This window comes from Ursus maritimus, unplaced genomic scaffold, assembly GCF_017311325.1.
Source record: "Ursus maritimus isolate PB19 unplaced genomic scaffold, ASM1731132v1 scaffold_36, whole genome shotgun sequence".
Lineage (NCBI taxonomy): Eukaryota > Metazoa > Chordata > Mammalia > Carnivora > Ursidae > Ursus > Ursus maritimus.
Genome location: NW_024426230.1, coordinates 12009299 through 12026740, shown reverse-complemented (window position 1 = coordinate 12026740; position 17442 = coordinate 12009299). Strand labels below are relative to the sequence as shown.

The following is a 17442-nucleotide window of genomic DNA, read 5'->3' as shown; positions in this document are numbered from 1 at the left end:
AAACAGAATAAAAACTGTTTCACATAAAGATAGCTAGAAATTCGTAAGTACACATTCTCAATTACATAGAAATTTTGTGGCAAATAAGCCTTATGAAAACTAGTCATTTGCTCTTGATAGCAAAGGTACTTAACTTTTGCAGGTAAACATCACTGAGTTTTGTAGCTGAAGGGGATGCTTCAAGTCTCACAGCAAGTGGTAGATCTGGGACTAAAACTCCCAGACCCTGGTTCCTATGTCAGTGCTGTTTATTCTATACCACATGCCTCCACATGCCAGGAAGCTGTCTAGACAAAGTAAATCTTCACCTTGTACACATGTTTATTGATATGTAAAACGAAGCATGAAGCAGCGTTAGTTTTGTTGACCTAAGTTAAAGAAGCAAACTTGCCTTGTGCTTGTTTCAGCAGCACATATACTAAAAATTGGAATGAGACGAAGAAAATAGCATGGTCCCTACACAGGGACCACCAGCAAATTCATGAAGCGTTCTATATTTTTGTGTTAATGAGTACACAATGTATATAGTTATATACAAATGGACTCAGTTTCATACAACCCCAATAAAGTAAATATCACAATAAAAAACAAATTTGCCATAACGTTTTTTCCAGCTTTGGCAGTGATTCTAGTTGCCAAGTTTAAGGTTTGTGTTGATAGAATATTTGACAAATGGGAAAGGAAAGGTATTTGGCTGATCATGTTGGAGTGCTTTACTTGTGGGAGAATTTAAAGCAGACTTTTAGAACTATTGGGTTTTTGAGTCCCTTTGCGTAAGTTTATTTTTCTAGGAATTTGTTCACTGCATTTGTTTTCAAATTTGACAAGAAGTTCATTACATTCTCTTAAAATCTCTGAAACATTTATATTCTTGTTCCCCTTTTTATTTCTGTTTTTATTTGTCCCTTGTTCTTTTTTCTTGATGATTCTTGCTAGAGATTTGTCAGTTTTATTAGTCTTTTCAAGAATGAGCTTTTGGCTGTTAGTCTTCTCTGTTTTATGCTTGTTTTTCTCTTTTGGTTTGTTTTTTTTTCTCTCCTTGTTATTTCCTCCTTTTTACTTTTCTTGATTCTTTTTTACTAGCTAATTAATTTTAGTCTCACATTTTTCTCATATAAACTTTTTTGAGGCTATTTACCACTCAGTACTATTTTAGCTACATTCTATAAATTTTGATATATAACATTTTTGTTGTTATTCACTTGTAAGTATTTTCTGATTTTCATGTGAATACCTTCTTTGACCCATGAGTTATTTAGCAGTTTGTATCTTCCTAACAGAGTTCCTTGATTTTCCTTTTTCTTACAAATTTCTGATGTGATTCTTTTGGATAGAGAATATAGCTTGTATGATGCTAATTGTTTAAAATGTATTGAAACTTATAGTTCAGTTTATAGTCAGTTTTCATAAATGTTCTGTATGAAAAGAATATATGCTTCTCTGTTGGGTTCAATGATCATTAAAGCCTGAACTTTTCTATATCCTTACTTAAGGTTTTTGGTCAGCTTGACCTCACAGTTATTGAGAGGGGTGTGTTAAAATCTTATACTCTGACAGTGATTTGTCAGTTTTTTTTCTTTGTATCTCCATAAATTTTTCTTTGGATATTTTGAAGCTATGTAATTAATAATTAAGTACATACAAGTTTAAAATTTTATTTTTTAAAATATTTTTCAAAAGATTTTATTTATTTATTTGACAGAGAGAGAGAGAGCCAGCGAGAGAGGGAACACAAGCAGGGGGAGTGGGAGAGGAAGAGTCAGGCTCCCAGCAGAGGACCCTGATGTGGGGCTCGATCCCAGAACGCCGGGACCATGCCCTGAGCCGAAGGCAGATGCTTAACGACTGAGCCACCCAGGCGCCCCAAAGTTTAAAATTTTATATCTCAATGTGAATTAAACATTTTATTTATGGCCCTTCTCATCTGTGGAAATTATTTTTGCTTAAGGTCTCTTTTATTTTACTATTAGTAGATTTACACCACTTTCTTTTTATTAAGAACTAGCATCTGGGGTGCCTGGCTGGTTCAGTGGATAGAGCGTGGGACTTTTGATCTTGTGAGATCAAGCCCCACATTAAAAAAAAAGAGTATTCGCCTCATGTATTTTTCAAATAATCTTTTAATTTTTAATTTTTAACCCTTTTATATCATTAGGTTTTGCATGTCTCTTGTAAATATGGTTTGATTTTTAAAAATCTTTGTCTTTATAAAATGTTGAAGAATATCTGAATGTAAGGGGTTGGAGGACCTAGGCTGACTTTGAGATTTTTGTCTTGGGTAACGAGGTGCGAACCTTTACTAAAGAAAGAGCATCCTAGAGAAGAAACAGGTTTGGGGCAAAGTTTTGGGGAAAAGTAATGAGATCACTTTTAAACCAGCTGACACCTGGAGCATATCCAAGTGAAGGTATCCGGTGGGGAGAAGGATGTAAAGTTGTGGGAGAGGGAAGTTGGGATTGCTAATCCAGATTTGGAATTCACTAGCAAACCTGTTGTACATGAAGCCATATGAGTGAATGAGGTCAGCCTGGGAAAACAGGAAGGACATGAAGAGAAGAAGGCCAAGGACAAAGACCTGTGAGCGCAAGCAAGGGGCAGGCAGAGAAAGGGGAACTGGCAAAAAAGACGGAGCAGGGCAGTCAGGTAGAGTGGGGAGGTGAGCCGACCTTTTATTAAACTTCCTTGTGAATAAAAAGAAAAATCTTTGTCTTTTAACTGGAATATTTATATTTATAATTACTGATATGTTTGGATTTATTGATACTGTCTTTTTTTTTCTTATCATGTCTGTATTTCTTTGGCTTCATTATTGTCTTTTTTTCCCCCTTTCTTTTTAATTGATGTTTTCTCATTTTGTATCCTTTTCCTGTCACTTGGTTTGAAAGTTACACTTTATTCCTTTTTTTAGTGACTATATAAATGTTAACATATATACTTCACTTTCCAAGCCAACCAACCTTTTGATTGAAAAGACAAAATGGCAGATTAAAAAATATATTTAATCAATCTTCTTAAATGCACTGATGAGCCAAAAAGCAGGAAAAAATATTCAAAAATAAAAACCAATATGAAATCCAAACTCAGGTTTTAGTGGGAACAATAAAGCTGACTTTCATTTGGCACCAATTACTTTGGTTTCCATGGACCTACTGTGGCAAGACAGGGGGAACAACAGTAAAACTCTAAACAAAAGTTGTATTTTCAAAAGAGTACATATTGTCCGTGCAATGCTAAATTAAATAAACTCAACCCATTAAAAGTTAGTGAGGTAAAATGCCCATACTTAAATGCAGAAGAAAGAACAATAACAACAAAAATCTCCTCAGACACACGAGAACTAAAAGCTAGTGTAACACAGGTTTACACTCTGTGTTCATATCATGTGGCTGGCTTGAACCTCAAATCAAGAATTCAGTTTAATGAGAGGTTGGTAGTGTCTCTTTGCATTTAGGAGAAGCAAATGCAGCCCCTCTCTGAAGGAATCAACTTTTAACCAACCAGATCAGCAAAAAAAGTCATAAGATACAAAAACTCAGAATCAAAATTCTAAATTTCCGAAATCACAAACTACAGCGAAATATAAGGAGCAGGATTAAAAACTCAATAAGGGAATTGCTTCCAAGAGTATGAGTTTTTAACCCTGCTCCTTATATTTTAATTTTTAAAATTTGAGTTTGGTGGTTTTTCCACTTTTTGCGGTGGTTCATTCATTATTCATATTCATTTTCATTTTCTTAATTAAAACATATTAAAAATATATTTCTAATTCCACTTACTTAAGTTTTGGTCTTTTGTTGTTTCTGTTTATTCACCCTTGTTTGTTTGTTTTGGGTTTTTGTATTACGGACTTAGATTTCTTTGAAATTTTGTGGGAATTACTTGGAAACCTGGGTTGAAAGTTGTGTTCCTCCAGAGAGGAATTGCTCTTGCTTCTCCAGGTATTCGGTAGTCCTGTCACCCTTGGTTTATGTTATTTATTTATTTATAAAAATTTTAAGTAAGGTCTGTTATGCCCAATGTGGGGCTTGAATTCATGACCCCAAGATCAAGAGTTGCATGCTCTACCATATGAACCAGCCAGGACCTCAGCCAGGTTTACTCTAAATTAGATTTTTCAGCTTATGATTCTTCCTGCTTTGCAGTACTCAAAGTTATGTGATGACTAGCCTAAGACTATGAATTTGCAGGAAAGGCTATTCTTCCCTTGTATTCCCCTACCCCAAGTCAATAGACAAGTTTCATCATGGGCTCTCCTCTGGAGTTGAGTTTTTTGCCTTCCCCTCCTAGCTTGCCTTTGTATTGAGTATGTAGCCTTCATTGGTGTCAGTTTTACTTGTAGGACTCTGATCTGTCTCTCCCCTCTGTACAGGTGGCTATTTAAGCCAATACTCTGTAGGCTGTCCAAGGCAGCACCCAGCAGCTTCATTGCTCACTTGCCTCTCTGGATTAATACTCAATTTTGTTCTAGACTCAGAATATCCTTACAAGCTGAGCCATTAATTTAAATAGGTATATTGTATTTTTTTAGATGTTTTATGCTTTTTTTTAATGTTTTTTTAACCTGCTACTCATCCTTTAGATCACAACTTAAATATGATTACACTAGAGAAGTCTTCCATGACCACCTTCACCCACCCAATGACAGATGCACCTGCATGCATATGCGCGTGTGCGCGCGCGCGCGCGCACACACACACACACACGTAGTAAGTACTTTATGATGTTTTTGAAAATTGTCCTCTTCTTCATAGTACCTCTTCTGAATTTTATATTTATTTAAAAAATTATTTTTAAAATTCTGATCTTTCCTGCTACCCTCCAGGAATGCTTCTCTTGTTCATTTATTATTGTATCCTTAGTGCCTGGCATAGAGTAGGCACCTAGTAAATAGTGAATGAATCAAGAAGTTCTGTAACTGTTGGGGCACCTGGGTGGCTCAGTCAGGTGAGCATCCGACTCTTGATTTCAGCTCAGATTGTGATCTCAGGGTCTTGAGATTGAGCCCTGTGTCCGGCTGTGTGCTGGGTGTGGAGCTTGCTTGGGATTCTCTCTCTCCCTCTCCCACCGCCCCTCCCCCAGCTTTCACACGCACATGTGCTCTCAAAAAAAAAGAAGTTGTTCTGTAACTGTTGGGTACCAGTACTTTATCATTGCTACCTGAGGGCTAACATTTATTTCTAGGAGCTAAGTCTCGAAATAATTTGTTAACATAGTTGATGATATTATTTTAGGGCCAGTATAATGATTCTATCTCAGATGAAGGCATTTATATTGTTATGTGTCTTTAAAATAAAGATATAACTGTAAAGCATCAATTCCCAAATCATTTGAAATGATAAAATTATTCTCCGTATCCAGCAGAATAGCTATAGATGCACTCTAGGCATTAAGCCCCTCTTTTATAAGTAACCCCAGTGTGCTTTATGTTGTCATTACTTGGAGACTACAGTGAGGAGCCCATAAGTATTTTGATATGAGGTAAATATAAACATCAATAGTTTAACCTTTAAGAACAGCACAGATTATATCTATATCTACGTCTGTATCTCCCCCCCACACACACAATTTTATATACAGACATTATATATATAATTTTTTTCCCAGAGTCACATTAAGGCAGTGGATCACAAACTGTGGTCTTAGGCTTCTGGGAAGCCTCCAGGACCTTTACAGGTACATGAGGTCAAAACTGTTTTCATGACAGTACTAAGATTTTATTTATCCATTGTCATTTTCTTACAAGTATATGGTGAAGTTTTCCAGAGATGCCTGATATGTGATATTGTATTAGATTGAATGAGGAAGCAAGCAAATAAAAGAATCCAACCGTCTTTTATTAAACTAAATGTTAAAGATGTTTGCAAAATTGCAAAGCAGTGTAACTCTTATTTTAGAATACGTGTTATTCTTGTTAACATGTGGTAGAGTAGGACCAAAATACAAACCATTGCTTTAAGAAGACAGAAAATTCCCAGGTCTGCTAAATGCTCACTGTACTTGATTAAATCTTAAAGAATGTGTCCATCATAGTCTGGGTTGGTTAATTATAAAAGAATATTAAAAATATCGGAAACCACCATGTTTTGTTACTGTTTTTCACTGAAGAAGAGAGTCGTAGCTACCAGTAAATCACATCCTATTGGCGAAGCCAGTTGTTAGAAAACTAGATCAATGATTATCTTAAGCTAATACTATTAAATATTGGATTTTTCTATCTGCTCTTGTTTTGATTTGTTCTCCATGTAGTTTTTGGTTGTGTACGAGTTTCATGGTCATAGAATCAGAACTGGAGATGACCTCATGTAGATCTATCTACAGATAGAAAATTTGCTGAGTACATAGGTTCAGAAATATTTTTTGAATGATAACTTGCCTTATTTTCAGTTAATATTGATGTCTGAGTGGTGCTTCTTCATAGGGATAAGGTGCTGATATATGGATTTGAATGTTCTGGTTTCTGTGACAGTTACTTCTCATCGTAAATGTATAAATTGGCACTCTGGTTTTTATGTATCAGTTTTTTTAGCCATGGCTAATACCAGTCTTTCCTTAAGATCCATATTTAGTGTGTTGGCAAAATCAGACTTTGGGGCTTATAAGGACAAAGGTTATATACACTCTGGGCTTTAGTGTATTTATCAACCCACTTGGAATATAGTGTGACAATTTATGCTTAAATAAATATCTTAGCTCTGGAGATTACTACTGTTTTTTAAATGATTAAACTTTATGTTTTAGATCAGTTTTAGGTTCACAGTAAAATTGAGCAGAAACTGCAGAGGGTTTCCATGCCAATTTTAAAAAGCTCATTTTTCAGTGTCTGAGAATAGAATTTCTTTGAGATTGAGATTTTTTTTCTTATCCCTTGAACCTTTTTAAGGAAGGCTGAGTTGTTGCTATAATTATAAAATAAATATTCTTAGAGCAGACAGTGATGATCCAAATCATGCCATTGACCATTAGGCTGCTAGAATATGAGAGTGAGAATTTTGGAATGGTTTTGTTAGGTGAAAGAAAGTAGCAAGTAATGTAGATTGCTAGGGTATTAATAATATAGTTTGGTAATCCTTTTATTTATTTATTATTAAATATCCTGTTGATATTACACATTAACTTTTCATCATTATCTTGGAAAGCTGATTTTCTTGGCTAGTTTCATTCAGATAAAAATAAAGTCATTTGAGCCCATGATTATCATTAAATACACCTAGTGAGAGCTGTATAGGAGGAAGTGCCAGGTTTTTAGGTAAAGGTCTTGTGACTTTTAGCGTTGAAATTAATAAGTAGTGGTTGTAAAAGGAAAAATTAAAAGCGATTTAATTCCTTTTTTTTTTTTTTCTTTTTGGTAAAGAGAAAGTCCGGTGAAAATGTTAACACATGAACACAAACATGCATGATGAAAGGAATTTGGGTTGTGGGATGGAGTACTTTTATTGTTTTACTTTTGCCTGTCTAAACTGTATAAAAAAGGTTTTTTTGTGAAAATCTAGTATTTTTGTGATGAAGAGAATATTTACTTTTTTAAAATAGTTAAGGGAACCCAGAAAGTACGTAAAGGAAAGAATAATTGTAACGTATTCCTTTTAATTATTTAAGTATTTTGCCTTATTTATTTAACATTATATGTAAAATAAAATAAAGCTGCAATGTTTTTTCTTATGTGCTTATAGTTGCCTTTTTCATGTAATTTGTATTACTTCTTGGAATCATTTAATTTTTAGTTAAGCTCATATCAAAATTTATTTTAGTAGTAAACTAAAAAAAAAGTTACAAAAATATGATTTATTATGAAAAGTGATATTTACATTGAGCTTTGTAGGAGCATAGTTACTTCATGAAACAAGGAATATTTTCATTCTGAGATAGATAGTACAAGTGAAACAAATCTTTGCTCTTGCACTTGAAATCCATGTCTATCTACCAAAAGCATTTCTTCCTTTTTCTTTTTTTTTAAGATATTTATTTTTAAGTAATCTCTGTACCCAATGTGGGGCTCAAACTTATGACTCCAAGATCAAGGGTTGCATACTGTACTGACTGAGCCAGCCATGCATCCCTACTGAAAGTATTTCTATGTCAACATATTTACAAATTATTTGGAAACAAAAGGCTTTTTCTGACAATGGATTTGTTGACTTTAACTCTTTAAAAATCATTTACTCTTTAAAAATCATACTTTATAACAAGATAAAAATGTATGTATTAGTGGTTCGTGGCAAAGTAAAATGTATCATTATGTGTGTTTTCTTTTTTTTTTTTTTCGCTAGGCATTTTTATTACCAATTTGTGAAGCAGCAGCAATGAGAAAAGTGGTAAAAGTGTATCAAGAATGGATCCAGCAAGAAGAAAAACCTTTGTTTATGCAAGAGCCTGAAGAAATTGTGATCTCTTCTTCAGACTTACCTTGTATTGACAATGTCACAGACCATGTTATTTCAATGGAAGAAGGAGAAAAGAGAGAAGAGGTAAACTGATAACACTTAACATATTTTAGTATAAGTTTAATAGATAGATTTCCAAAAAAGTGTAACATGTTGACATTCATATACTCAATAAATAGAAGGTTAAAGATAGCTTTTAGTATATTTTGCAACTTAGATAATGTAACAGTTATCACAGTACCCTGTCCTAAAGCTCTTTGATGTCACAACTTTAAGAAATTAATATTGAGATTGTATATTGATTCTTTAATTCATTGTGTAGATCAAAATTAGATGCCATTTTAAAAGGTGTCATATTTGAGCCTGATAGGAGAATGGCAGAGTATAGGCAGATCCTGAGCTCACCACTTCCCACGGACACACCAAGACTGCAGCTACATAAAAAGGAACTCTCACTGAGAAAGACCTGAAAACTAGGAGATCAGCTCTTGCACAGCTAAAGATAAAAAGAAGAAGCCACAGGGTGCCTGGCTGGCTCAGTTGGTAGAGGGACTCTTAATCTTGGGGTTGTGAATTCAAGTCCCACGTTGGGCATAGGGCTTACTTAAAGAAAGAGAGAGAAAGAAAGAAAAGAGAAAGAAGAGAAAGAAAAGAAAGAAGAGAAAGAAGAGAAGAGAAGAAACCACCCTGAGAAGGGTGAAGTGTGGCAGAAGTGTGGTCAGGTTGGGAACTAAACTCCCAGTCTGGTGACCCACAAGTGGTTTGATAGCACAGGTCCGGAGATCCTCCCCGAGGAGCAAGGGATTTAAGCACCATGTCGTACACCCTTACCCTGGAGATCTGCACAGGAAAATGAGACCCCCACAACATCTGGCTTTGCAAATCGCAGAGCTTAACTTTAGGAGCTTTGAAAATCATTGGGACTTAACTCTGGGACAGCTAGGGGGCTATAGGAAACTGAGACAATGCTCGTAAAGGTCCCACCCACAGTCTCTCACACTCTGAGATCCAGCACAGAGGCAGCAGTTTGCAGAGCACCCGAGACGTACATGAGGATGTTTATTGACTGATTTTAGGGCGTATGCTGGAGGGGCAGGGATCTGTAGGAACTTTTCTTTGGAAATGGAAACTCTTTCTTGCCCTCATTTAGTCTTGCTAGCTTAATGTTTATGGGTTCCAGTTCTGACACTCTCTGCCTACCTTGCTAGCACCAGTCATCCCGCCCTGGCATTTTCCTGCAGAATCAACCTTCCCCTCTGGCAGACCTTCTCTTAAACTGCTCGCATTCTGCCGTACCTACCCACTGGGCAGCCTTGGCTGGGACTGGTGTCCCTCCGAAGTGACTTCTGCCCAGGGGGTCTGGTCCTATCCACCAGTACACCTACAACACTGTGACTGGGCCTTTAAGCCAGCTGCACCAGGGTCCACCTCCTCCCACCAGGGGACCCATAGTAGTCCTGGCTGGGCATTGCAACCAGTTGGCCTGGGGGGCATCCCTGCCTACCAGAATGCCAAGCAGTCAGAGCCCATTGAAAAACTGAAGGGTGCATGCTGCACACACAGGGGACACCCTTGGAGCACCTGGTTTGGGTGACTGGGGGAGGAGGGAATTGTGCTTCTGGACCCCACAGGACACCTTCCACATAAGGCTATTACCTTCGAGACCAGGAGATGTAGCTGACCTATCTAATACATGCAAGCAAACACAGAGAGTCAGATAAAATGAGGAGACAGGAATATGTTCCAAATGAAAGAACAAGAAAAAAAATCTCAGAAAAATAACTAATGAAAAGGAATTACACAATCTACCTGAGAAAGAGTTAAAAGTGATAGTCATAAAGATACTCACTGAACTTAGGAGTAGAGTGGATGAACTCAGAACTTCCAACAAAGAGATAGAAAATACTTTTTAAAAAATCAGATCTGAAGAATACGATAACTCAAATGAAAAATGAAAAATCCCCCAGAGGGAATGAGCAACCGGGGGGAGGGTGCAGAAAAATGGATCAGTGATCTGGAAGACAGAATAGTGGAAATCATCCAAGCTGAGCAGCAAAAGGAAAAAGAATTTTATATAAGATAGGGTGAGGGACTTCTGGGGCAACGTCAAAAGTATTAATATTTGCATTATAGGGGTCCCAGAGGAAGGGAGTGAGACAGGGACAGAAAACTTATTTGAGGGAATAACAGCTGAGAACTTTCCTAAACTGGGGAAGGAAACAGACATTCAGGTTCAGGAAGCATAGATAGCCCCAAATAAGATGAGCCCAAAGATGTCCACACCAAGACACATAATAATTAAAATGTCAAAAGTTATAGAGAATTTTAAAAGCAGCAAGAGAAAAGCAACTTACACACAAGGGAACATCTATAAGACTCTCAACTGAGGTTTCAGCAGAAACTTTGCAGGCCGGAGGGAAGGGCTTGATGTATTTCATGTGCTCAAAGGATAAAAACCTACAACCAGGGGCGCCTGGGTGGCACAGCGGTTAAGCATCTGCCTTTGGCTCAGGGCGTGATCCTGGCGTTATGGGATCAAGCCCCACATCAGGCTTCTCTGCTATGAGCCTGGTTCTTCCTCTCCCACTCCCCCTGCTTGTGTTCCGTCTCTCTCTGGCTGTCTCTGTCTCTGTCGAATAGATAAATAAAATCTTAAAAAAAAAAAAAAACAAACCTACAACCAAGAATACCTGGCAAGGTTATAATTCAGAACTGGAGATATAGAGTTTCCCAGATAAACAAAAGTTAGAGGCGTTCATCACCACTGCACCAGCCTTATAGAAAATGTTAAAGTGACTTCTTTATGCAGAAGAGAAAAAACCATAACTAGAAGTAAAAAAAGTTATGAAAGGAAACATTTCACTGGTGTTGGAAGGTAGGGGAGGGAAGTAAAGTATTCCCCAAGCTGAGAAGACACTTTGAGACTGGAAATCAAAGAAGGCAACTCTATACAGTTTATAGAGTTTTATTCAGGGTAGCTTACTGATGAGGTGATCAGGCGCTGTACAGCTGATGATGATCCAGGTGCTCTACAGCCATCCTCCACAAAGTCTAGACCTTAGTCCATAGATTTTATAGAGCAAGAGATATGTAGAAGGGCATTATTATGTGATCAAAGTGTTCATATGCGCTTAATTGACAGCTAACCTTTTAATTCGATCTTGTGGTGCCACCTGTGCATCAGAAGGGTAAAGACTGCATCATCTCTGACAGATCCATGGGTGGTCAAAGCAAGCTTCCCCCATCCCAGCCTTGGCAGGCATTTCTAAAGTATGTATATTAATCTCCAAGGGCCTGGAACATGCACCCCAAGAGAGGTCATCAAGCAAATATGAACAAGATGGAGGGCCAACAGTGGAGTCCGTATTGTCAGCACTCCTACAACTGGTAAAAGCAAACATATAATAAAGGAAGTAGGTCAGTCACTTATAGAGCTAGCATGAAGATTAAAAGAAAAAAGTAAAATCAACTATATTTATTATAACTGGGTAAGGGATACACAAAATAAAAGCACATAAAATATGTGTCAAATACGTAATATGTGGCGAGGGGAGGTAAAAATGTAGTACCATTAGAATGTGTTTGAACTTAAGTGACCATGAGCTTAAAATAGATGACTAATACATAGGGGGTTATACATGAACCTTACGGCAACCACAAACAAAAAACCTGTAATGGGTACACAGAAAGTAAAGGAATCCAAGCACAAAACTGAAGACAGTCATCAAATCACAAGAGAAGACAGCAAGAAAGAAGAAAGGAACAGAGAAGAATTACAAAAACAGCTAGAGAACAATGAACAAAATGGCAGTAAGAACATACCTATCAATAATTAATGTACATGGACTAAATGTTAATCAAAAGTCATAAAGTAATCGAATAGATTAAAAAAAAAAGACCCATCTGTATGCTGCCTACAAGGCACATACAGGCTGAAAGTGATGGGATAGAAAAGATACTCTATGCAAATGGAAATGATCAATAAAGCTGGGGGTAGCAGTACTTGTATCAGGCACAATAAATGTTAAAACAAAGACTGTAAAAGAGACAGAGAAGGGCATTACATAATGATGAAGGGAACCGTCCAGAAAAATCATATAATGTTTGTAAATATATATGCATCTAGTATGGGAGCATCTAAATATATAAAGCAGATATTAACAGACATAAAGGGAGAAACTGGCAGTAATACAATAATAGTAGGGAACTTTAACTCCCCACTTGTATCAATGGATAGATTGTCCAGACAGAAAATTAATAAATAGTAGCTTTGAATGAGACATTAGATCAGATGGACTTAAGCAAATATGTATAGAACATTCCATCTAAAAACAGCAGAATATACATTGTTTATAAGTGCATGTGGAACATTCTGCAAGATTGGTCACATGTTAGGCCACAAAATCAGTCTCAGTAAATTTAAGAAGATCAAAATCATATCAAGCATCTTTTCCAACCGTAATATTATAAAACTAGAAATAAATTATAGGGAAAAAATGGAAAAAACACAAAGACATACAGAATAAACAACATGCTACCAAATAAGCAGTGGGTCACTGAAGAAATGAAAAAAATACCTTGAGGGGAAAAAAATACCTTGAGATAAATAAAAATGAAGACAACATTCCTAAATCTTTGGGACACAGCAAAAGCAGTTCTAAGAGAGAAGTTTATATAAATACAGGCCTACCTGAATAATCAAGAAAAATCTCAAATTAGGGGCGCCTGGGTGGCACAGCGGTTAAGCGTCTGCCTTCGGCTCAGGGCGTGATCCTGGCGTTATGGGATCGAGCCCCACATCAGGCTCCTCCGCTATGAGCCTGCTTCTTCCTCTCCACTCCCCCTGCTTGTGTTCCCTCTCTCGCTGGCTCTCTCTCTCTGTCAAATAAGTAAATAAAATCTTTAAAAAAATTAAAAAAAAAAAAGAAAAGAAAAGTCTCAAATGAACAATGTAACCTTATACCTAAAGGAACTAGAAAAAGAAGAACAAAGCCCAAAGTTATTAGAAGGAAGGAAATAATAAAGATCAGAGGAAAAATAAATGAAACAGACCAAAAATACAATAGAAAAGATTGATAAAACTAAGAGCTGATTTTTTGAAAAGATAAACAAAATTGACAGGACTTTAGCCAGGCTCATCAAGAAGAAGAGAGGACACAAATAAATAAAATCAGAAATGAAGAAGGGGAAGTAACAACCGATAAAAAAGAAATACAATGGCCAATAAGAGACTACTACAAACAACTATATGCCCGCAAATAGGACAGCCTAGAAAAAGAATAAATTCTTAGAAACCTACGGTATTTCAAAACTGAATCAGGAAGAAATAGGAAATCTGAACAGAACAATTATTAGTAATGAAATTGATTTTAGTAATCAAGAAACTCCCAACAAAGAAAAGTCCAAGACTAGATGGGTTCACAGTTAAATTCCATCAGGCATTTAAGGAAGAGTTGATACCTGTTTTTCTCAAACTATTAAAAAAATTGAAGAGTAACGAAACCTTCCAAATACATTCTATGAGGCTAGCATTACCCTGATACCAAAACCATATACAGATGCTACAAAAAAAGAAAACTATAGACTAATATCCTTGATGAACATAGATGCAAAAATCCTCAACAAAATATTAGCAAACTGCATTCAGAAATACATTAAAAGAATCATTCATTACGTTCAAGTGAGTTTTGTTTTGGGGATGCAAGGATGGCTTGACATTTGCAAATCAGCATGATACACCATATTAACAAAAGGTAGGATAAAAACCATATGATCATTTCAATAGATGCAGAAAAAGCTACTTGACAAAATTCCACATCCATCTGATAAAAACTCTCAACAAAGTAGGTTTAGAGGGAACATACTTTTTTTTTTTTTTTGAAGATTTTATTTATTTGAGAGAATGAGAGAGCATGAAGGGAGGAGGGGCAGAGGAGCAGGGAGCCTGATGCAGGACTTGATCCTGAAACTCCAGAATCATGACCTGAGCTGAAAGCAGTTGCTTAACCAACTGAGCCACCCAGGAACATACTTTAATATAATAAAGACCATATATGAAAAACCCATGGCTGACATCATACTCAATGGTGAAAAACTGAGAGCATTTCCTCTAAGATCAGGAATAAGACAAGGATGTCTATACTCTTACCATTTTTATTCAACATAGTATTGGATGTCCTAGCCACAGCAATCAGACAAGAAAAAAAAAGGCATCCAAATTATTAAGGAACAAGTAAAACTGTCACTATCTGCAAATGACATAGTATTATACATAGAAAACATGAAAAGACATCTGTTCTACCTTCACATAACTTATAGTTTAGCAAGAAGACAAACATGCAAAATAAGTATTACAAAAAAATATTGCTATGATCTTAGAGTGTGAAAGATGGATCCCTAACTCTGCTTAGACTTAGGGAAGGCTTTGTGGAGGAGGTAGTGTAATATGAAGGGTAACAAATGGGAAAGGAACCACATGGTGTGAATAGCATCTACAAAGATGTGAGAGACCCTACATTTTATTACATAAATATATATATTTGGCTCTAATTAAGAGCAGGTGATGAGATAGGCAAGAACTAGACTCTTCAGAAACTTGTATGCTATTGTAGTGACTGGGATTACATTCTAGAAACATACTGGAAAGCCTTTGAAGGGCTATGAATACAAGAATGGCACGGATATTTATGTATTTCAGATGATGGTATTAAGCCCAGAATGGAAGGTAGATTGGAGGCCAGCCTGGAAGCAAGGAGACTAGTTAGGAAATATTAGCAATGTTTGAAAGGGAGAGAGAAGTACCAGGATGGTGGAATTGCAGTGGAAATATAAGGAAGAAGACAGATATAAGCTTCTTTAGTGGTAAAATCAATATGCCTTGATGATTAATTGGGTAAGAGAAATGAGAAATTGGGAGGTGTCTCAAGTTTGTTTCTCTTGCAACAGGGTAGTTGCCATTCACGGATGAATAGGATTTTTAAAAATGCTGGTTTGGTGGTGGTTACTATGGTGGCCAGAGGGGGTTGGTAAGAATGGAGAGGACATGGTTAATAAACTTAAATTTTAAATATTTTTAGTTGAAGCTGTTTTTGGGTCATTCAGGAAGAAATGTTCAGAAGATACCTGATCATAGGAGTATGAGTTTTCTAGTGCAACATACTATTGTGTATTGTATTAGCTACAGAGACAGAGCTGATTTCAGTACTTTGGTAAGAGCAGAGTAGTTTGTATTAGACTAAACCTCCTGCATATTGCAGTTATAAGCTCTAGACAAAAATATTAAAAAAAAAACAACTATTTGAAAATATTGGTGAGTGATCAAAAGCAGGAAGAAACTAGAAAGAAACTTAAAAAAGGGAACAACTCTGGGTGAAATGTCTGTTTTTGTGGCTTTTCACCTGAGGGAGTTCCTTGATCTGCAAGACTTTTGACAGCTAAAACTCAAGCAGAAAGATGCAGTCATAGTGGTTTGAAGTACCTAATATTCTTCTTTCTGGGAGAAGTAAGAATTTTAATACTCTAAAGTAAAATAAATAGAAGCTATTTTCTATTGTTTTATTTAAGTTGTTTGATTTCTGGCATTTACTTTAGAACAAAATTCATGTTTTACAGAATTTTAAGTAATATCCCGTTCTTAAGTTACAGAAGGGAAGTTCATACATTAGATACATAGAAAAATGTCTTTATATCTAAAATGATACAATTTCTGTCTGACCCTTATGGATGATTATTTCTTTATATTTTTGTCTATGAGAAGAACCTTTTTGACAGTGAACGTATATTGCTTTTCTAGTCAAATGAAACATCTTCTATTTTGAGAAGATGCTTAGCAGAAAAACCCAATAATTTCCAGTTTACTTCTTCAGCTTACTGTCTTGTTGTAGCATTTTTAATGAAATATGAAAACTTGATATTTTTCTTTAGGAAAATGGTACTGATATTGCTGATCATGTTCGAAATTCTACTTGGGCAAAAAATGGCACCTACCAAGATGTTCTTCATAATGCCTCCGAAGAAGCCACAGAACAAAACATACGAGCTGGTACCCAGGCAGTTTTGCAGGTGGTTCACATTTTGGTTATTTAAAAAAATACGATAAAATAATCATTAAATATTTCAAATATATGTTTCAGTATTTCATTGTACAGTATAATTTTTTAATAAGCTCAACACCCACATTTGCCAGTTTTCATTATAAAATGTTAATTTTGTTTTTTCCTTAACTTGCACTTCCTAATGTATATGTATTGATAAAAATTACATATTATTTTTCTAGACAACTTAACACTTTATATAATGTCATGGTGTACCATCATCTGGTACTTTCTTCTTGCATTAACCATTATGTTTTTGAATTGTGTTGTTGATAGATAGCGGTAGTTCATTCATTTTAGCTACTTTCTGTTATTGCAATTTAAGATTATTTCACATTTTACTTACTCATTTTTCTGTTGATGTTCTTTAAGTTGTTTGCAATTTCTCACTATTCCAAATAGTGCTACATTGTTCTTATGTATGTATTTCTTTTGCACATGTGGGAGAATTTCCTTAGGATATATACCCAGAAGCGGAGTTACTGGGTTGGAGGAGTTGTACATTATCATCCTTACTTTACTGTCATTGCCAAATTGTCCTCCGACATGGTTATAATAATTTACATCTCCTTTAGTAGTGTTTGTGAGTCCTTATTTCCTTACGTCTTCCCCCTTTACTTATAGAGTCACATTTTAATTTTTGCTACCCCCTATGAAATGTTATTTCATCTTTTTAAGTTTGTGTTTCCTTTTTCTTCATCAGTACTGAAATCGAGCATCTTTTTATGAATTGCCTATTCATATCTTTTTCCATATTCTGTTGGGTTGTCTTTTTCTTGTTTTGTAGTTCATCGTAGTCATTCATTTTTTAAATCAGACTGTTCTTGTCAAGGCCACATGTGACCTCCACATTGTTAATCAAGTGTACGTTTTTCTTTTTTTTTTTTAAGAGAGAGCTAACACATGCACAAGTGGAGGGAGGAGGGGCAGAAGGGAGGGAAAGAGAGAATCTTTTTTTTTTTTTTTTT

General features: G+C 35.9%; 1 protein-coding gene and 1 non-coding gene across 3 annotated transcripts in view; both read left to right on the top strand.

The window, feature by feature from the left end:
• RALGAPA1 (Ral GTPase activating protein catalytic subunit alpha 1) overlaps positions 1 to 17442 on the top strand; it is a 252075-nt gene that overhangs the window by 61613 nt on the left and 173020 nt on the right. For both annotated transcript variants that reach the window (XM_040620839.1, XM_008694072.2), the window contains exons 11-12: positions 8268 to 8465; positions 16305 to 16442. In XM_040620839.1, coding sequence (XP_040476773.1) covers positions 8268 to 8465; positions 16305 to 16442 — 336 coding nt within the window. The remainder of the gene's footprint in view (positions 1 to 8267; positions 8466 to 16304; positions 16443 to 17442) is intronic.
• On the top strand, positions 395 to 501 carry LOC121100341. The gene has a single exon (XR_005832090.1). It is a non-coding gene; the product is annotated as a U6 spliceosomal RNA (small nuclear RNA).